At 36.4% G+C, this 22468-nt stretch overlaps 1 protein-coding gene across 5 annotated transcripts in view; it reads left to right on the top strand.

Annotated features, from left to right (window-relative positions):
- The window catches only part of SANBR (SANT and BTB domain regulator of CSR), a 54029-nt gene extending 32302 nt beyond the window's left edge, over window positions 1–21727 (top strand). For 4 of the 5 annotated variants that reach the window (XM_045979974.1, XM_045979975.1, XM_045979973.1 and 1 more), the window contains 10 exons: window positions 1409–1554; window positions 2492–2591; window positions 3850–3882; window positions 4972–5071; window positions 15532–15623; window positions 16505–16533; window positions 16612–16685; window positions 17479–17567; window positions 18445–18536; window positions 19886–21727. In XM_045979974.1, coding sequence (XP_045835930.1) covers window positions 1409–1554; window positions 2492–2591; window positions 3850–3882; window positions 4972–5071; window positions 15532–15623; window positions 16505–16533; window positions 16612–16685; window positions 17479–17567; window positions 18445–18536; window positions 19886–19922 — 792 coding nt within the window. In that variant the 3' untranslated portion in view covers window positions 19923–21727. Of the gene's footprint in view, window positions 1–1408; window positions 1555–2491; window positions 2592–3849; window positions 3883–4971; window positions 5161–15531; window positions 15624–16504; window positions 16534–16611; window positions 16686–17478; window positions 17568–18444; window positions 18537–19885 lie in introns of those variants that run through there. The other variant, XR_006815164.1, reaches the window with a different exon arrangement.
- Window positions 21728–22468: the final 741 nt, after the last annotated feature.

Here is a 22468-nt window from a genome sequence, read left to right as displayed (position 1 = left end):
TGGGATCCAAAGAAAGTAAGATTAAATCAGAAATAAACTATTCTTTGCCTGGGTAACACCCAGCCAGCAACTGGTTTTGATTCAGTTGCATGGCCTAGGAAATTTCAAGTTCTGAACTTGGATTAAGGTCATCTTAGACTGCTCTTGTTCCCAGACACCTAGCAAAAGCAGTAAAAATTCTCTTTGGGGGAAAATAACATTATTCTACACCTCAAATTATTGCTACAAACAATATTTTAATAAAATATTCAACATAGTAAGATAGCCTGACATAGATGGAAGTAGGTTACCAAGAAGGGGAACAGTAGAATTTATGCCACAAAAACAAACCACAGAAACTATAAATACTGGAATTATTGACACAGACTATAAAATAAAGAAGATTACTAGTTTAAGTTGATAGAAGCTAAGCTTGGAAATTTTTGGTAGGGAATTATAAACTATAAAAAATGGGAAGCCTGGGTGGCTTAGTTGGTTAAGCAACTGCCTTCCACTTGGGTCATGATACCAGGGTTGTAGGATCAAGCCCCAAGTTGAGCTCCCTGCTCAAAGGGGAGCCTGCTTCTTCCTCTCCCTTTGCTACTTCCCTGGCTTGTACTCTCCTGCTTTTTCTCTCTCTGTGTCAAATAAATAAAAAAATAAAATCTTTTAAAAAAATAAACTATTAAAAAATGACAAAGAGCATGTGTTTGGCTCAGTGGGGTAAGCATCTGGCCCTTTTTTTTTTCTAAGATTTTATTATTTATTTGACAGAGAGCACAAGCAGAAGGAACAGGAAAGGGAGAAACAGGCCCCACCTCAGAGCAGGGAGCCTGATGTGGGGCTTGATCTTAGGACCCTGAGATCATGACCTGAGCCAAAAGCAGACGCCCAACCCACTGAGCTACCTAGGTGCCCCATAACAATCTGACTCTTGGTTTTGGCTCAGGTCCTGGTCTCAGGGTCATGAGATCAGGCTCTGTGCTCAGCGTGGACTCTGCTTAAGATTCTCTCTCTCTCCCTGTCCCTCAGCCTATACCCCTGTTCGTCCACGTACATTCTCTCTCTCTAAAATAAATGAATAAAATCTGGGATGCCTGGGTGGCTCAGTGGTTTAAGCAGCTGCCTTCAACTCAGGTCATGATCCCAGTGTCCTGGGATCCAGTCCCGCTTCGGGCTCCTCACTCAGTGGGGAGCCTGCTCTCTCTGCCTCTCTCTGCCTCTGCTTGCCACTCTGTCTGTTTGTGTGCGCGCGCTCTCTCTCTCTCTGAGACAAAAAAATAAATAAAATCTCTAAAAAGAAAAAGGTGGTAAAATGGTTGCTATGACGATATTGCTGGGCAAAGAAGAACAAAACCATACGATCATTTTTACAGGAACATTTCTATAACAAACCAACCTCTCTAATTTAGTGTCTCTTATGACACAGGGTTGTAAAGTGAAAGACCACGTGGCTGCTCTTGAGGATCAAAGGGAAGGTGGAGATTTGCCATCCTGCCCGACTGCTAAAATACTGGATGATCTCCACAAACACAAAGATGTCATCGTTGTGCCTTTTTCTAAAGATACAGTTAGGTGAGGCGGAGGGGAGAACGCTGTGCTGCAGCTTTATTTATGCTTCACATATCAGAATCCTCCATTCACTACTGTTTCCCCAAATCAACCCCCCGGTCGTTTACATCACTTCAGAAAGCTTACTGAAATTATATGTTAGCTCCCATTCAGAGCAAGCAGGTGTTTACTTGGTAGGAAAAATACTTCAAAATATTGGAGGTCCAAGGGGGAAAAAATGAATAAAAGGAGTCTTTGGTGATTGAAAGTTTGTGATCCGCAATTCGTTTTTTGAGATTTTTTTCTTTGCCCAAGTTACTTAAGCCCTTCTTAAATGCTTGATTGAGGGCGCCTGGGTGGCTCAGTGGATTAAGCCGCTGCCTTCGGCTCAGGTCATGATCTCAGGGTCCTGGGATCGAGCCCCGCATCGGGCTCTCTGCTCCGCAGGGAGCCTGCTTCCTCCTCTCTCTCTGCCTGCCTCTCTGCCTACTTGTGATCTCTCGCTCTCTGTCAAATAAATAAATAAAAATCTTTAAATAAAAAAAATAAATGCTTGATTGATGCAACTAGAAAAAAAAATCAGTCATTGAGGTCATCTTTGCATAAATTTGAACTCCTTGAGTTTAATAATTTCTGAAGTCACTTCTGTCATTTTGCAGTTGCAGCAGGCAGTCAGGTGGGGGAGTGGGAGACCCTTTAATGAAGGCCTTTCTCACAGAAGTACCAGTCATAGCAGCCCGTTTCACAACCTGGCAAGTGTTTGGTAGTGCCGTGGTGCTCCCCTATGGGCAGTGTCTAGATGAATTAAGCAATGTAAATGTTGAGGCGACATACTTTAAATGCTCAAGAACTATGTTTCTGAAGAGCGATTTATAAAATATTTGCAATGAAAAAGATATCATTGGCATGTCACTTCTTAGGAAATTGAACATTTCTCCATAAAATGTCTTTTTCTTTCAAGTGATTCTGGGGTTGGTCCCTGTGATGAAAAGAGTCTAGATTGTGATGTTTTACTGGAGCCAAATACACCATGGGGCCCCAAAAGTGGGGAGCTCAATGCTGTGAGTAGCTGTTTCACTTATTCTTTACTGATACAAACAACTGATGACATTTAATCTTTAACAGAAATGTAATTGGTTTAAACTGAAATTAAAATATTTGGTTGAAGGGTGGCCGGTTAGCTCAGTTGGTTAGAGCGTGGTGCTAATAAAGTATTTGCTTGATAAGCGTTTACTGACTACCTGATCATAACAACAAGGTATTATGCTGAGTTAGTAGGACTCTAAGGGTAATAGGACATGTTCCTTGCCCTCAACTAATAACTAATCAACTTAAATTTGGGGAAAAAATTTAACATAGTCTTCAGAGGTTTTATTATGGACAACTAATAATTTGAGAATTGAAGATAGAGTGAATGGGATATTTTGTCTTCTCCTAATTCTATAAATTTCTTTTGGTACGAAATTCCTTTTTTTTTAAATTGTAATCAGGAATTCATTTAGTTTTTGCAAGGTTTCAAAACAAATATTTTTCAGATGGCTGGATAGCTTTGATTTTTTTGATTCTTGTTACTGACAACCAGGGAATCTCCTATTGCCTGTGAACTTCTGGGCTTTGTATTGGCTGAGGTAGCATTTACTTGACAAAGTGAAATATTCCATGTAAAATGCATTGTAAACTTCAAATGTCTATAAATATTCAATCATTAACATTCATTTATGACTTATATACCAAATAGCAAATTAGATTTCTTGAATATCCATATATAATCTGGTTCCTTAACTTATAGTAAAATATAAACATTAAGAAGTAATTGAAGGGGCCCTTGGGTGGCCTAGTCAGTCATGTATCCAACTCTTGGTTTCAGCGTGGGTCATGATCTCGGAGTCATGAGATCAAGCCCCGAGTTACACTCTGCACAAAGTCTGCTTAAGATTCTCTCTCCTTCTGCTTGTGCTCTCTCATTCTCTCTCTCAAGCAAACAAATGCATCTTTAAAAAAAAAGTGATTGAAATAGTTCAAAAAATAAGTTAGAATATCTCTACATGTGATTTGCTTATCCTTTGGAAATGACACTGGGAAGTATTGATTTTCTTTCTTCTTCTTTTTTTTTTTTATAAACATATTCTCTAGGCAGCAGATATAAAAAAAATTTGTGATACATCATTTTCAGCCTGAGTTTTAAGTTATGTTTCAACCTGGAAAGGAGCTATACTTGCAGCTTTTTTTCAACTCTTCCATGGTCTCCACATAAAAATAAGGAGCTGCAGTCTGGAGATGCAGATTTATTAATCTCTTATTCCTTTGTCTTTCTTATAGTTTTTGTCACTGAAAAATTGGACTCTGCAACTGGTAAGTAAGCAAATATATTCCACTTTCGTGGATCTCTTTCTTCCACAATTAAAGTTTAGTTTAATAGAATCTTACCAGTATCTTATTTTACAGATTTTAGTTCAAATCAGTTATCCTTTTCAGCTTCTGTAATTTTGCACTTACCGAAAATGCCATTGTTTAAAACAGACATATACTCTATTATCTTGTTGTATACTCCTTACGTGTCCCTAATGACTTCTAAAACTCACATTTAAGTCACATTAGGACATAGAACAAAAAAACAAATTTATTAAATTCCAGGCGAAATTTGTTTGGTTGGTTGGTTGATTTCTTTTTTTCCTTTTACCTATTTGCCACTACTCCGCCATCTGCCACCAATATTCACAAGAATGCAACTGAAATTTGGATCAGTGATGGCAGAAAGTGGGGTGGGTAGGCAGAAACAGGAAGCTGATGCAGCTATTGTTGAGTAATCCAGGACCACATTTTTCCAGGGAATGTGTACCTGTACTTGCTTATGAGACTACTTTAATAATGGCAATTATTATATTTTTATTTAATCTTAATATTACATTCAGTTGAGTGATAGAGGTGCAGTTTGACAAATCTGAGACCTTTATGTGCCTATCACTCTGCTAGGATATGTGAAGGAAAAAATTTTAAAATGTTTATTTTAGGGGCGCCTGGGTGGCTCAATCGTTAAGCATCTGCCTTCGGCTCAGGTCATGATCCCAGGGTCCTGGGATCGAGCTCTGAGTTGGGCTCCCTGCTCCACGGGGAGACTGCTTCTCCCTCTCCCACTCCCTCTGCTGTGTTCCCTCTCTCGCTGTGTCTCTCTCTGTCAAATAAATAAAATCTTTTTAAAAAAATGTTTAATGTAATGTGACCCTATCCTAAACATAGAAATTCTTATGTCCATTTCCCAAATGTTATACTAGGCATTGGTTACTTTATCAGCTCTTGTGTGGCTCATTTAGAAAAGTGTGTTTGAAAAAATGTAATATCCAAAATAAATTTAGATAAATGTGTTTGAAAGAATCCATAAGAAATGTGTTAATACTATGTTTTTTAAAGGGTGTGTTTGTTTTGTTTTGTTTTTTAATTCAGAAACAACAATCGTTATTTTCAGAAGAAGAAGAATATACCACTGGATCTGAGGTCACTGAAGATGAAGTTGGAGATGAAGAAGAAATATCCAAGAAACAAAGTACTGATTTCTAAGATAAAATCAAGTCTCACTTTTATGAAGGTGTAGCATTTTGAAGTCTTTAATGCAAGGGATGAGGACTTAGCTCTGTAAGTCTACATGGTGGGCTGCAACATGGAAAAAAAAAAGGAGCCTCCATCAGGATTCCCTAATCCTGACACTAACACAGAATAATAAAAAGTTATTTTAAAAAGTGCAGTGTGCTGAGAAATAATCCTCCACATTTTCACTTCAGGTGTAACCTAATGGTTTTCTCAAAACGCATGACTTACGTCAACGTGTGCCTGAAGTGATTTCAAGTGACACTCAAAGCATTATGCAATAATAATCAGAGTATGATTCTTTTTTTTTTTTTTAAGATTTTATTTATTTGTCAGAGAGGGAGAGAGAAAGAGAGTACAAGCAGGGGAACGGTGGAGGCGGAAGGAGAAGCAAGCTCCTTGCTCTGCCGGGGGTCCTGATGTGGGACTCGATCCCAGGACCCCAGGATCATGACCCGAGCTGAAGGCAAATGTTTAACCGACTGAGCCACCCAGGCATCCCCAGAATATGATGCTTAAGAAATTAAAAACATGATTTTATACAACTACAGAATAAACTTGTGTCAAAAGTTTTTTTTTTTTAATTTTTATTTTTTATTTTATTTTATTTTTTTATTAAAGATTTTTTTTTATTTATTAATTTTTTTTTAAATATTTTATTTATTTAACAGACAGAAATCACAACTAGGCAGAGAGACAGGCAGAGAGAGAGGAGGAAGCAGGCTCCCTGCAGGGCAGAGAGCCCGATGTGGGGCTCGATCCCAGGACCCCGGGATCATGACCTGAGCCGAAGGCAGAGGCTTTAACCCACTGAGCCACCCAGGCGCCCCTTATTTATTAATTTTGACAGAGAGAGATCACAAGTAGGCAGAGAGGCAGGCAGAGAGAGTGAGAAGGAAGCAGGCTCCCCTCAGTGCAGAGAGCCCGACGTGGGACTCGATCCCAGGACCCTGAGATCATGACCTGAGCCGAAGGCAGCGGCCTAAACCACTGAGCCACCCAGGCGCCCGTGTCAAAAGTTTTTAACTCTTTGGCAAGAGAAATAAGGGAAAAAATTTGTTCAAAGAGCATTTGAAGACTTGGGTATTTATAGTCATTTGAAAAAGAATGTTAAAGAGTATTACAAGTTAGATTCAAAACTAATTGATGTCCTAGAAGGCAGTAAACCGATCACCTTTGAGGTTATCTTCTTTTTTTTTTTTTTTTAAAGATTTTATTTATTTATTTGACAGAGAGAGAGATCACAAGTAGGCAGAGAGGCAGGCAGAGAGAGAGGAGGAAGCAGTCTCCCTGCAGAGCAGAGAGCCCGATGCGGGGCTCGATCCCAGGACCCTGAGATCATGACCTGAGCCGAAGGCAGTGGCTTAATCCACTGAGCCACCCAGGCGCCCCTTTTTTTTTTTTTTTTTTAAAGATTTTATTTGAGGTTATCTTCTAAACAGAAATCATTTGCATTTCTGTTAGACACAAAAATCTGCAGGTTACAAATTTCATAGCATTTGGGCCTTCAATCAATAGTAATAGGAGAGTCAGATACAAGGATATTTTCCTTGAGAATTAAGTATTCTTACATGGCCTCGTAAGCAGTCCTCCAGTATGACACTAAAAGGACATACAACCCTCCCTTTGTCTTTTTTCCAAGTTTTATATAATTTTTCTTGATGTGTCATATACTCTTATTAAAAAACTAGTTATTTATCAATTATTTATAGTTATTTATCAATTATTTTAAAATTATAATTAGTCAAAGAGAAATGCTACTGTGTTTTGTGTGAGGTTTTTCCCCACAGTTGATTGAGGTAGAATTTGTAATGGAGGATGAATTTATAATGGAGGATAAATATAATGTCTTTTGTGTGTGGCTTCTTTCACTTAGTGTGATGTTTTTGAGTTTCGGCTATATTGTTTTGTATGTCAGTAGTTTGTTCCTTTTTATTACCCAGTAGTATTCCACTGTATGACTATACCATAATTTGTTTATCCGTTCACCATTTCATGGACATTTGAGTTGTTCCAGTTCTTGGTTATTATGAATAATGTTGCCATGAACATTTGCATACAAGTCTGTGTGGACATAGGTTTTCATTTTTCTTGGGTAGATACCTAGAAGTGGAATTGCTGGTTACTACACATTTCTACCAGTTCTTGGTATTATTACTTTTTTTTACTTTTAGCCATTCTAGTGATAAATTGTTCTAGGCATCTTGCTAATTGGCCATTTATATACCTTTTTCATGAAGTGTTTTTTTTTTTTAAGTGATGTTTTGCCTATTTTTTAGTTAGATTGTTGGCCTTATTATTGAATTATAAGCATTCTTAATATATATTTTGGATACAAGTCCATATGTTTTGCAAATATCTGTCCCCAGTTTATGACTTGCCTTTTTGTTGTTGTTTTTAAAGATTTTATTTATTTATTTGACAGAGAGAGATCACAAGTAAGCAGAGAGGCAGGCAGAGAGAGAGAGAGAGGAGGAAGCAGGCCCCCCACTGAGCAGAGAGCCCGATGTGGGGCTCGATCCCTGGACCCTGGGATCATGACCTGAGCTGAAGGCAGGCTTTAACCCACTGAGCCACCCATGCACCCTTGCCTTTTATTTTTATTAATGATGTCTTTTGAAGAGCAAAGTTATTAAATTATCTTCGTGAACTCTAATGTTTTAGTTTTCCTTTTATGTTTCATGCTTTAATAACATAAATCTTTGCTTACCCCAAGGTCACAAAGATTTTCTGCTATTTTCTTCCAGAAATTGTATGATTTAAACTTCTCTACTTAAGTCTATGATCCCTTCCAGGTTAATTTCTATATATGGTATGAGTTAAGGGTTGAGCTTCCCTTTGTTTTCCTATAGGCATAGCCAGTTTTCCCAGAACTGTTTGTTGAAAACAATGTTCCTTCCCCTTTGGATTACCTTGACACCTTTGTTTAAAAATCAACTGATCATTTACATGTGGATCTATTTTTAAACTCTTTGCTCTCTTCCGTTGATTATTATGTCTATTTTACATCAGTATATCAGTACCACAGTCTTAATTTTTGTAGTTTTTAGTGATTCTTGAAATCTGGTGATGTATGTCCTTCAGATTTGTTCTTTCGTTTTAGATTATTTTGGTATTTCTAGGTGCTTTGCATTTCCTGTATATTTTAGATTAAAGGTCACTATTTCTACAAAAATACTGTTGGAATTTTGGGGGGATTTTATTGAACCCAAGTATCAATTTGGAGAGAATGATTTTTTTTTTTTTTTTTTTTACAATGGCAAGTCTTCTAATCCATGAATTTGGAATGTCTGTCCTTTTATTTAATTCTTTAATGTCTCTCAACAATGTTTTGTAGTTTTAGTATACAGATATTGAACATCTTTTGTTAAATTTATTCCCAAGTGCTTTTTCTATTCTGTTATAAGTGGAAGTAGGTTTTTAAAAAATTGTCCAGTTTTTCAGTTGGAAGATTTTTCAGTTGTTCCAAATGAACTTTTTTCTGTGTCCTTGCTAATTTCACTTAATTTTTCTTTGCTTATTAGATTCCTTTCCGATATATACGCCTTGTATTTCTTTTTTTGCTCTGGTTAGGACCTCATGTTGAATAGAAGTGGTGAGAACAGACATCTTTACCTTCTCCCTGTCTTAGGGGAAAAGCATTCAGTCTTTATCCATTAAGTATGTAATGTTAGTGGTTGGTTTCTCACTTTCTCATAAATGCCCTGTCTCAGATTGAAATAGTTCTTTTCTATTTCTAATTTGCTGAATTATAGTGAATAGGTGTTGAATTTTGTCAAATACATTTTCTCCATCTATTGAGATGATGATCTAGTTTTCTCCATATATTAGTATGATGAATTACATTGATTTTTTCAAGTGTTATACCAATCTTCTCAGATAAACTCCACTTAGTTATGAGGTATTTGTCTTTTTATATATTAATGTATTTGGCTTGCTGGTATTTTGTTAAGGATTGTTTGTGTTTATGAGCAATATTAGTTGTTTGGTTTTAGTTTTCTGTGATGTCTTCAAGTTTGGTTACCAGAGTAATACTGATCTTGTAAAATGAGTTAGACAGTGTTCCCCTCACTTCTCTTTTCTGAAAGAATATGTGTACTATTTGTATTATTTCTCCCATAAATATATGATAAAATTCAGCAATGAGGTCATCTAGGCCTAGAGTTTTTTTTATGGGGAGGTTTTAAATTACGATTTCGGTAGCTGTAATATTATACTATTCAAGTCTTTTATTTATTCTTGAATCTGTTTGATAACTTGTGCCTTTCAAGAAATTTCTCCATCTTATCCAAGTTGTCAAATTTATTGGCATAAAGTTGCTTATGGTGTTTTCTTTTTTTTTAATTTAATTTAATTTTATTTATTTGACAGAGAGAAATCACAACTAGACAGAGAGGCAGGCAGAGAGAGAGGAGGAAGCAGGCTCCCCGCAGAGCAGAGAGCCCGATGTGGGGCTTGATCCCAGGACCCTGGGATCATGACCTGAGCCGAAGGCAGAGGCTTTAACCCACTGAGCCACCCAGGCGCCCTGCTTATGGTGTTTTCTTATCCTTTTCTGTCTGAAGGATCTGTAGTGATGTCCCTCTTTCATTGATGATATTGGTAATTTGTTTTACCACTTTTTTCGTGATCAGTTTAGCTAGAAGTTTTTAAATTGATCTTTTCAAGGAACCAGCTTTTGATTTTATTGACTTTCTCTCTAGTTTGTTTTATATCTCATTGATTTTCACTTCCTTATAATTACTTTGGACTTAATTCCTTTTTTAGCTTCTTAAGGAACTGACATCATTGGTTTTTGCTTTACTTCTTTTCTGATGTAAACATTTAAACTTGTAAGATTTGCTCTCAGCACCACTATTTCCCACAGACTTTGCTATGTCTTGTTTTCATTTATATTCAACACAGAATATTTTCTAATTCCCTTATGTTTTTTTATATGATCCATGTGTTTAGTAGTATGTTGTTTAATTTCCAAATATTTTCAGATTGTCCAGATACTTTTCAGTTACAGGTTTCTAATTTAATCCCATAATACTCAGAGAACACACTCAATGTCCCTTACATTTTATTGACACGTGTTCTAAATGTTCATGAAGAGAGTATGGATTCTGCTGTTGTTGGTGGAGTGGTCTATAAATGTCAAGACAGGTTGGTTTGGTTGTCTGTTCCAAATCTTCTGTAATCATGCTTATCTTCTGACTGCTCATTTCTGACTTCTTGTGCCATTAATTAGTAAAAGAGAGTATTGAAATCTCCAGCTATAATGAATTTATGTGTTTTTGTCTTTTAAGTCTACTCATTTTTACTTTGTGTACATTAGAGGTTTGTGATTAGGCATATATTTATAGTGTATTGACTCTTCATTATGATGTATTCCTTTGTCTACAGTAAAATTGCTTGTCTTGAAGCCTATTTTGTTTCGTGTTAATATAATCACTGTAGATTTGTTTACTGTTATCTTTTTGCTAACCTTTTATTAACCTCTTTGTGTTTTCTAATTTAAAGTATATATCTTGTAGGTAGCATGTTGTTGGAAATTTTTTTTTTTTTTTAAGATTTTATTTATTTATTTGACAGACAGAAATTACAAGTAGGCAGAGAGGCAGGCAGAGAGAGAGGAGGAAGCAGGCTCCCTGCTGAGCAGAGAGCCCGATGCAGGGCTCCATCCCAGGACCCTGGGATCATGACCTGAGCCGAAGGCAGAGGCTTTAACCCACTGAGCCACCCAGGCGCCCCGGAAATTGTTTTTTTAATCCAGTTTGACAATCTTCAGCTTTTCATCAGAGCCTTTATTCTATTTATATTTAATGTGTTTAATGATAGGATTATATTAGTTCTGCCATTTTTATTTTTATTTTTATTTTAAGTAGGCTCCATTTCCAGAGTGGAACCCAACACGGGGCTTAAGCTCATGACCCCAAGATCAAAACCTGAGCTTAGATCAAGAGAGAGATGCTCAACTGACTGAGCCACCCAGGCACCCCAGTTCTGCCATATTGCTATTCACTTTCTAATTATCTCAAATGTTAATGCTTCTCTTATTTCTACTTTCCTGCTAAGAAAGTAATTCTAAGTATACTTAGAAATTTTTGTGCTAAGAAAGTAATTCTAGTATATCATTTAATTTTTTTACTGGCTTTTTATAGTTCTTTACATTTGGTTCTAAAGATTACAACATGATCTTTAACCTATCACAACCTACTTAAAGCTAATAAGAATTACTTGAGGTAAAATATAGCCTTAAAATAATATAGTTTTCTTAGCTTCCCCTTCTTTGTGTTATTGTTATGTGTCTATATATATTATATATAATTATGTTAGGGTTATGATTTTTGCTTGAAACAGTATGTCACTTAAAGAATATAGGGGAACAAAAGAAAAAATATATACATTTTGTCTTTTATATATATCTACTATTTACTATTTTTTAATATCTAAGTTATCATGTGATGTTATTTTCTTTTATTCTGAAGAACTTCTATTTCCTTACAGTGCAGGTATAGTAGCAATAAATTCTTTTTTTTATATATCTGAAACTCTTTATTTCACTTTTTTTTTTTAAGATTTTTATTTATTTATTTGACAGAGAGAGATCACAAGTAGACAGAGAGGCAGGCAGAGAGAGAGAGAGGGAAGCAGGCTCCCTGCTGATCAGAGAGCCCGATGCAGGACTCGATCCCAGGACCCTGAGATCATGACCTGAGCTGAAGGCTGTGGCTTAACCCACTGAGCCACCCAGGCGCCCTTTATTTCACTTTTTGTTTTAATATTTTATTCTTAAGTGATCTCTACACCGAACATGGTGCCTGAACCCACAACCCCAGGATCAAGAGTCATCTACTCTGAGGCAGCCAGGCATCCCACATTTTGTTTTTTAAGTACAGTTTTCTTCAATATGGAATTCTTATTTAACAATTTTTTTTTCTTTTAGCAGTTTGTATTTCATTCCAATATCTTCTGGCCTCTGTTGTTTCTGATGAGAAGTCAGTCATTGATATAATTGTTCCCATATAAGTAATGTGCCCTTTTTATCTTGATTCTTTCAAGATTTTATTTTTACTTTCAGAAGCCTGACTATGATATGCCTAAGTGTGGTTTCCTTTATGGCTATCCTCCTTGGTCTTTGTTGAGCTTCTTGGATTTGTAAATTGTTTTAAACAAAATTTGGGGAGCTTACAGTCATTATTCCTTTAAGTATTTTTTCTGTCCCTTTTTCTCACTCCCATTCTAGAATCCAATACATATATGTTAGACCTTTTGTCCTATAATGTTAGACCTATTGTCCCATAGGTTTCTGAAGTTTTGTTTTCATTTTCTTCATTCTTCGCTTTATTTGTTGAATTGGATAATTTCTAATGTTTAGTCAAACATTTCACATTTCACTGATTTATTCTACCATTTCAGACTTTCTCTTGAGCCCATCTACTAAATATTTCAATTATTGTGCTTATCAGTTCTAGAATTTCCACTTAGTTCTTCTCTTATAGTTTCCATATGTTTGTTGAGATTTCCTATGTGTTTATTCAATAACACCATTTTCCCTTTCAACATATTTATAATAGCTGTTTTGAAATCATTGTGGGCTAAATCCAGTATATAAACTCTCTCAGAATGTTTTTGTTGACTGTTTCTTTTCTGAGAGGTTCATACTTTTCAGTTTTTTCATCTTGTGACTTTTGGTAGATTATCTGTGCAATTCCTATTTTGTTCTTCTGAGGATTGTTGGGGTTTTTGTTCCAGTAGGCAGTTAACTTGCCTGACCCAAACTGCAATATCTGTCTCCCTCATGTCTCCGCACAGGTTTTTCTTGTCTATTAACTGCTACTATTTTAGCCTGACGCCCAGAGTCATACCAGCCGGTACAATTTTACTTGTCAGGCAAGGTTATGGACAAACTTTCTATTCAGATTTGGGACTTACCTGCTTAGTGGTTTCCTTGCTTTGTGGACTCCCCCTAGATTTCTAGTTGTTTTTCCAGTCCTAAGTAAGACTCCTAGAGCTTGAGCTCTATGCATTTTAGGAAAGCATTTAGTCAAAGGCACAAGAAACTCTGATCTCTCACCAAAAACAATTCTGTCTTACAGGGGTCAACACCTGAACCTAATTTCTGCTTGCCTATTTAGCTGGATTTCCTCCGGTCTCCCATACACTTTCATGATTTTAACACTCATTTGAGCAGAGTTTATAGTCACATTTTAGATCTTAAGTCTTTTGTGAATTTCTTCCGAAAATTTCCCTTTAAACTTTCAGCTTCTCTTACTTTGAATTCTGTCGTCTTTTTCCTGGAACTCAAAAGGCTGTAATTTTCCTCCTTTGGCTCAAGTATTGGGAAGTGCCCTCAGGCAGAAAGCCATAAACTCAGAGTTCTCATCGTATGCATCTTTTTTTTTTTTTTTAAGATTTATTTATTTGACAGAGAGAAATCACAAGAGAGGCAGGCAGAGAGAGAGGAAGGGAAGCAGGCTCTCCACTGAGCAGAGAGCCCGATGTGGGACTCGATCCCAGGACCCCGAGATCATGACCTGAGCTGAAGGCCGTGGCTTAACCCACTGAGCCACCCAGGCGCTCCTGCATCTTTTTTTTTCAAGATTTTAATTTTAATTCAGTATAGTTAGCATACAGTGTTAGATTAGTTTCAGGTGTACAGCAGAGTGATTCAACAAAATTTTTTTTTGAGATTTTATTTATTTATTTGAGAGAGAGAGAGAGAGAGAATGAGCATGAGCAGTGGGGGAGAGGCAGAGGGAAAGGGAGAAACAAACTCCCTGTTGGGCAGGGAGCCCAATAGAGGACTCCATCCCAGGGCCATGAGATCATGACCTGAGCCAAAGGCAGCCACTTACCTGTGAGAGAGAGAGAGAGAGAATGAGCATGAGCAGTGGGGGAGAGGCAGAGGGAAAGGGAGAAACAAACTCCCTGTTGGGCAGGGAGCCCAATATAGGACTCCATCCCAGGGCCATGAGATCATGACCTGAGCCAAAGGCAGCCACTTACCTGACCGAGCCACCCTGGTGCCCATGATTCAATTCTATACATTACTTGGTGTTCATCTCTATAAGTGTACTCTTTAATCCCTGTATCTTGTTTCATTCCTCACCCTCACCCACTTCCCTATCTTATGCATCTTTTAAATGTAAACACTTTCTACCTCCCTTTATTTGCCAGTACCTACAGGTAACAGTTTATAATATTTTTGTTCTGTTTTTATCTTGTTTTCTTTGGAAGAACTTGTATTCACATTCCATTATCAAATCTCACTGTATCATGTCCATTAGCAATTTTATAATACTTAGTTTGTCTCCTGTTTTAACTATAAACACTTGTCAGAGACTCAGGGTTTGTCAGGAGGCAAATAAGTCTATCTAGATTTTTAATACTGTTTTTATTTTATTATTTTATTTTTTTGAGTGAGTGAGCGAGCATGAGTAGGGGAGGGGGGACAGAGGAGAGAGAATCTTAAGCAGGCTCCATGCACAGCGGAGCCTGACTTGGGACTGGATCTCAAGACCCTGAAATCATGATCTGAGCCAAAATCAAAATTGGGATGCTTAACCAACTGAACCCCCACCCCACCGCCCCCACCGCCCCAGGGCATCTGGGTTATTTTGTTTGATTGTTTTATAGTATCTTCAAGGTTATCTTCCTTATAGCACATTTTACAGATTTTCCATTTGTAGTAGTAATATAAAGTATCCTTTTTAAGATAGAGCAAAAACTACACAGCGTTTGTATACATCAATATACAAATAGTTGATGTTTGGGAAAGTGATTTAATGTACCATCCTTACATTCAAACATTGATTTGAGAGAAATACCCTTTCCCCTCCTTCTTTTCTCTTTCTTTCCTTTCTCCTCTACACGGTCAGCCAGAATAAATTCAGAATATCGATGTAGGAATGCACCAGTCCAGAATACAATTTGTCCCAAATCCGCTTCCTCCCAAGGTCATTTCTGTCCTATCTCCATTTTGAATCTGATAGCTCTTCCTCCTCCCCAAGCAAAAGACATTTTAAAATTTTTTTTGTGAGTTCACTTACTCTACTCTCAAACTGTGTTTTTCTGAGTTATAGTTATTTTTATATACATAAAAATTTGGTATTAGGTATTGACTCCACTATCACATTAGATTGAGAGAAATATTTTTTCCAAACATTTTCAACATCTAGTTTCATTGGGACTCTGAATTCATTGCCTTGATTTTTTTCCACCAAAGTTTTTCATCAAGTAGAAAGAAGAAAAGTAAAATGAACCCCTGTGAAAACACATTCAGTTTGACTTTTCCATATATTAACTTTTTATTTAGAGGTAATTTGTTAGTTTTAAGAAACAATGTTTTTTAAAATAGTTTTATTGTTCATAAGTAAGTAGCAAGTGCACTGGAGAAGTACGTGAGACATAACATTGACTTTCTGTTGTCAGGGAAAAAGGAAAAGCCAAAGAAGTTCACAAAACAGCCAAAAAAGCAGATGTCTTCACCCTGTGGTCAGAAGAAAGAAAAGGCGCTAGAGAAGGTAGCTCTAAATTATCCATTACTGTTGTAAAGTTCATACTGAGAAATAAGCAAGCAAATACAGCCAAGGAAAATCTGAAGAAGAATAAAAATATACCACAGTGGAATGCTAGCAGTATAAAAAATGAACAAAGTTCATACAAACCGAGATAAAAAATCTCTAAGATATATTGATAAGTGAGAAAGGAAAGTGCTAAACAGTATGTGTTTTGGCATATTCTAACATTTCTGTAGCATGGATAGAGGAATATATATGTCTTTATATATACATAAACTATCTCTGAAAAACTGCACAGGAATTTGATAAAGACTCATTGCCTCTAAAGAAGGAAACTGGGAAACAGACTTTTCACTATATGTACTATTTGTAACTTTTGAATTTTGAACCAATATTACTTATTCACAAAGAAGATAGACTTTGAAATAAGAAAAGTAAGTAGACGTTATAATTTTTAAATAAATGTATTTTATGGCCTTTTAAAATAATTCTTATTTCCCATAACTTTGAAGGAAGGGGTAAAAAGCCAGGTAGGAATAAAAGGACAGTAGTAACCACATTTGACTTAAAGAGAAACCATGGGTTCCAAAAATGTATGAAAGCCTGGGTTGTGACTAGTTCCACACAATTACACTGGACAGGTTGTACATTCACCTGCATGCTAAGTACCACAAGCACACAACTGGACGAATTCTAAAAGATTGCATGAGCTGGGGCCTCCAGGTCGGACAGATAAAGCTGGGTTCAAATTATAGATCTGTATCTCTTGGGACAAGTTTCTTAACTTCTCTGAACCTGTTTTATTGCTGCTTTTTATTACTAACTATGAAACTAATCGGTAAATGTGTTCTAATTGGACCTTAATGTTGTCTACTCTTTTTTAGTCAACTTCTAGAGATGTGTCTCCTTTCATGTGAGTATTCCTCCTTAATCCAATCAGATACCCACTCTTAAAGCATCAATGCTGATTTTTGTTTAATTTTTCTAATAGTGTGAGTATGCAGAAGAATAAATGGGATGCCACAAGGTCCTTGAGATTCAACCAGGATGCACAAAGGGAAGATGGTAAGTTTTAATATGTACATAATGTACAAATCAGGTATAAGTATCAATGATAGGAATCTTTCATTTTATGAAGTATGCTGAATAGCTTAAAATGTTCAAACTAGAATGAGGCTCAGAATTCACATTCCCTTAGGAAGCAACCAGAATTTTTATTTGTTTGTTTGTTTGTTAAAAGACGGTGGGGGAAGGAAGGCTTTGCAGAATCCCAAGCAGGCTCCTCTCTGAGCACAGAGCCTGATGTGGGGCTTGATTTCATGACCCTGAGATCATGACCTGAGTTGAAATCAAGAGTGGGACACCCAACAAACTGAGCCACCCAGGTGACCCTCAACCCGGGTTTTATTAGTAGATAATCCCTGCAGATAATGTAGATATTATATATATATATATGTGTGTGTGTGTGTATATATATATATAATGTATATAGGTATATGTATATGTGTGTATATGTGTGTATATATGTATATTATATATGTGCAATATATATACATATATGTTACATATAATATACACCTATGGTTTGGAGGTGTCAAGCTGACTGTTGCCCCTTCTTGCACTCTAAAGATGACTATCGTGTTTTAGGTTGGTTTACAGTAGCCTTAAAAGCAGCACAATTATCTATAGGAGCCATTTGCTACTTGCTGCCTGAAGTTCTTCAAAGATAAATAAGTGTATATGTCTATAAAATGGTATCCAATGGTATTTTCATAAATTCTCAATAACTGAAGTGTTAAGAAATAAAAATTATAAATCATCCTCATAAAAAGTTAGGTTTATTATTTTTTACCTCCAGATCAGCGACGGATGTCTGAAATTACAGGGCACCTTATAAAGATGAGATTGGGTGATCTGGACCGAGTCAAGTCAAAGGAAGCAAAAGAAGTAAGAATTATGTGCTAGTATACCATGCTCGCTTAGATATACTTTCCTACTTTGTTTTCATCATGAGGTATATAAAGGTGCTCTAGGCAGAATCTGAAAAGACCAATTTAAATACTTTAATATATTTTTATATTCTTTTCCAGTTAGCTTGACTCAGACAAGTGTTCTCCATGTTATTATCCACTGGAACTCTCATAGGTAGCTAGTAGGGACATGGAAAGGAATGGCCGCTTTGGAAAACAGTTTGTCAGTTTCTTATAAAGTTAAACACTTACTCACTGCAGAGATCAGTTCACACATGTTTATAGTGGTTTTATTCAGAATTGCCAAAAACTAGAAACAATCCAAATGTCCTTTACCTGGTAAATGAATAAGCCAACTGTGATACATATAAAAAAGAAAGAACTAGTGATAAATCAGCAACACAAATGAATCTCCTACACATTATGCTAAAGTGAAAAAAGCCAGACTAAAAAGGCTCCAGGCTGTACGATTCTACTTATATAATGTTTTGAAAAAAATGCAAAACTATAGAGACAATAAAACAGATCAGTAGTTTCCAGGAAATGATGCTGGCAATGGGTTGATTTATGAGAGGCACCACGGGAGTTTCTTGGGGCAGTGGAAGTGATGTTTGTCTCCCTTGTAATGACAGTTATACCACTGTATGCATTTGTCAGAATTCAGAACTATACACTACAAAGGGTGAATTTTACTGTATGTAAAACTATTCATGGAAATTATAATTCAAAGAGCCTGAATTTTAAAAATCAAGATAAAACTGCTTGTTAGCTAAAAAGTAATGCCATTTTAATAAAGCAGAGCTTCTGTCGATTCCATAAAAATAACAACTTCATTTTGCCACTTTACTCTGCAGTTCGCGGGAGGTATTTATTCCAGACTCGAAGCGCAAATCAAGGCCTCAGTGCCAGTCACTACACGGCAAAGCAGCTCAGAAAAAAATACAAGGTAGATCAGTATAAACAAATTCAGAATGCCACTTGCTTTGAAATAATTTTCTTTCTTTTTTTTTTTTTTGTGAAGATTTATTTATTTATTTTTAGAGAGAGAGAGAAAGTAAGCAGGGGGAGGGCCAGAGGGAGGGAGCGAGAGAATCTCCTGCAGACTCCCCCCGCCCCGCCCCCTGAGCATGGAGCCCCATACAGGGCTCCATCCCAGGACCCTCAAATCATGACCTGAGCCGAAGTCAAGAGTAGGCTGCTTAACCGACTGGCCTACCCAGGTGCCCCATGATTTTCTTTTTCTAGGGAAAATCATATGAACACTAGCAGCACATAATTGGAGTTTTGTTTGCTTTATTTCAAGGATTAGATCATCAGGACACTAATCAGGGGCGCCTGGGTGGCTCAGTGGGTTAAAGCCTCTGCCTTCGGCTCGGGTCATGATCCCAGGGTTCTGGGATCGAGCCCCGCATCGGGCTCTCTGCTCTGCGGACAGCCTGCTTCCTCCTCTCTCTCTCTGCCTGCCTCTCTGCCTACTTGTGATCTCTGTCTGTTGAATAAATAAATAAAATCTTTAAAAAAATAAAAATAAAAGACACTAATCAGAACCAGATTTTAACTTAAACTTAAGGCTTGAAGAGGTCATAAGCACAAAATTTAATGAGAGGGTTTTTTTTGGTTTTTTTTTTAAGTTTTCTGTTGACTGAATCAGCTCTGTTCTGAGGCAGCAGCGGATGGGAATGTAAGCGCCACTGCTTCTGTGAATTAGAATTTTATACTGTTTACAGATTATATGTTATTTGTTTAAATCAGTGAAGTCTTTCTTGTTCCTTATTTTATTTCTCTTAAAGTCTAACTTGTTGGATTCTCTGTCATTTTAAATCACAAATTTTCTTTTGAAGATTAACAGTTACTGAGATTGGATCATTAATGCTACAGATCCAAATGCCGTATCAGCAATCCTGAAATCTGAAACCTCAGAAAACCAACAAGACTTTTTTACACTTTGCGGCAACTCAAACCCAGACTGAGCTACTGTGATGCTATTTATAGTTTTTATTTATCTCACTGAATATTAATGTTCATTTGTTTCACTGAAGAAACATTAATGTGTTTGACTATAGGGCACTGCTCCAATCTATAATATACAATATATATATAATGTTATCTCCCTACCCCCCCCCAAAATCTGAATTCCAAATATGTGTCACTCCAAGGGATTTTAAAAATGGATTATGAAGCTACATGAAATTTCATTAAACTTTGATGCTGTCAAGCAAGCATAACTTAGAGCAACAGCAACTTCCCATTATTTTAAAAGCACCTCTGACCTTCTTTTCTATTTAAAAACTCTAGGTCTAAAAGCCGTTTTGGTCCAGGGCGTCCTGCATAAAGCACCTTAACTATAACTAAAAAGAAGACACACCTCTGGACATCTGAAGTTGCTCACTACTTGAAGATCTTCAGAACAATGACTTCTAAATGTTTTGAGTTATTTGTTAATTATTCTTGCAAGCTACATAAATCATAACACTGAGGGAAACACATAGTTAGGCCTTCTGAAACCTAAAATTGTAAATATGAAACTTCTTAAATCTGATTTTCCTTTAATGTGATACTAGGCTATGTAGAAAATTAGCATTTACAAATTTGCATAGTTAAGACTCCTGATATTTGTTATCCTTTATTTATTTGAAAGAGAGGATACCTAAACTCTCAAGTAGCTAAGACTTTTTAAGACCTTAAAAAATTAAGAGACCACAGCTGGCTGGTGGTGCTGTGCATGTCTTTTGGGCTGTAAATCTTGGGATAGCATTGGGAACTGCAGCTTATGTGATGAAACTCGAATGAGGCTAATTTTAAGTTTGCATGAATCTTAAGGAGTGACAGGTCTCCAGACTGCATTAAATAAATTTTCAGGGTATGAGGTATTTCCTGTGTTGGCCAGGAGGGTTAATTTTTTTTCAGCATTATTCCATGGAAAGCACAATGTTAGTCCAACTTGTTTTTCTTTCAGTTTTTAATGCTTATCTGTTGGTTATCTGAGCTGAAGTTACTGATTATTACCTCTTGTTCTGTGACACTAGTGCCATTCTGAACGTGTTAAAATAACTGTTAATAGTTCTAGGATCGTAAGTCAGTTCAGTTGTTTGAAACACCCACTGTGCAGTTCTCGGGGCTCTAAAATTTAACCAAATTTCAAAAGCCATTCAAATAGCCCCTTCCAACAGTTAAAGTTACTTATTACTTTAGCAATATCTAGAAGGCAACATTCCCAAATACATTTGATGGGTGAAAAATGGCATGCATTCAGGAGAAATCAAAGTAAATTCTATTTTATAGATCATGTCTTCATTTTTCTAACCAAGCAAAAGAGTGCTCAGGGAAAATTTGTTCCAAACCATAAGCAGATAAAAAATTATATGTTTGGAAATTACTTGTGTGTAGACCTCTGGAAAACTTTAAGATGCACTGTTTCTATTTTCAGTCTTCATTTGTCTTGTAATTGGAATTTCTTGAAATTATTTAGAGAACAGGCTTTGATAATGTGTGGCAGAATGGCAGTCTCTCTTGAAATACTGAAGTGCTAAACTCAGTTAACACATACAGAAATCACTTTGAGTGTTTTAGTTGATAAATGAAGCTAGATGTTACTCGATGTTATATGTGTGGCTTTTCCAAGTTTTTTGAACTTCTGTTTGCAAATTTTCTTCCAGTTTAGATATTTTTCAGTTGTTAGATGTTTTTGAAATAGATTATAAAATTTTTATTTTCAAAAGAAAATGTTTTGTAGTACATGATCTGTAAGCTCTGTTAAAAACCAGAGTCTTGTTTTTCTTACTGTATTCTCAAAAAGGCTTTAGGCTTGTCCATGTTCTGTAATGCAGTGGTGGTCACTACTAGAAGAGGAAGTCTGCTCTTTTGATTTTTAACTAATGGTTAAAAGGCAAATTGCTTCTCCCCTGGGAGGACTGTACCAGTGAATTGATTTTTACAAACCAGAATTTATTGGATTTTGATTCTTTTCAGAATATGATTTTTATTTTGTTAATGTCTGTAATACATAGCACAGGTACCAAAAAACATTGTAATCTTATTCTTAATAGTATTTCTTTTGCCAAATACTTCGGAAGGGTTTTACTTTACATTAATTCTGAATTCACATGTCTTTAATTGAAATAAATGTTAATATCAAGAGTTGTTTGCAAAGTCCCTTGATCTGAATCATTCCACCATCTCAGAAATAGTCTGGGTGGGCTCTAGAGCACAGGCTTTCGTGAAAAAAAATTAGCTCCTTTAAAGGTGTACTTTATACATTTTAAGATGGCTTTAAATGAGGTTATCCTGGTAAAGATTCAGCCAAATATCTAAGGGATAAAATATTGCAGAAAGATCACCTGGTAGCAGAGCTGATTCCACACTATTGCATCATGTTGTCATTTTCCCTCTTCAGAACATTCAGCCAGATATTGTGAGATGTGCTAATTGCTTTGGAAGCTGAGGCTAAACCCCTATGATGCTAATCTGCTAAGGGCAAATTTTAATATAAAAACAACAGAAAATGCCTTTTTACATCTAATGCCTGGGATTGATTCTTCACTATCCTTCGGCTATTCATTGAGCAACTGTTATGAATCTCACCTTTTTGTACCTCCTAGTTTGTAAAAGGTACTGGGATACCTAGGCAGTTCAATTCAAATAGACTAGCTTCTCCATTCTCATTTAAAGCCGATCTGGTGGGGAAGATGATGTGGTGAACACAGTGTTCCCACCCTTATGGGATTGTTGGAGGATTAAATGACTTAATAAATCTAAAACAATTTGAAGAGTCCTTTCTGACTTATAGTAAACCCTCTATCAATGTTAACTATTGTTATTGTTGCATTGTTATTTTAATATTTGCGAAGTAGCCTTAAATTCTTTAAGATGGAGTTTTAT

The sequence above is a fragment of the Meles meles genome, chromosome 15 (assembly GCF_922984935.1).
Source record: "Meles meles chromosome 15, mMelMel3.1 paternal haplotype, whole genome shotgun sequence".
Lineage (NCBI taxonomy): Eukaryota > Metazoa > Chordata > Mammalia > Carnivora > Mustelidae > Meles > Meles meles.
The sequence above is the reverse complement of the archived record's forward strand: the minus strand, read 5'-3'. Positions and strand labels throughout refer to the sequence as shown.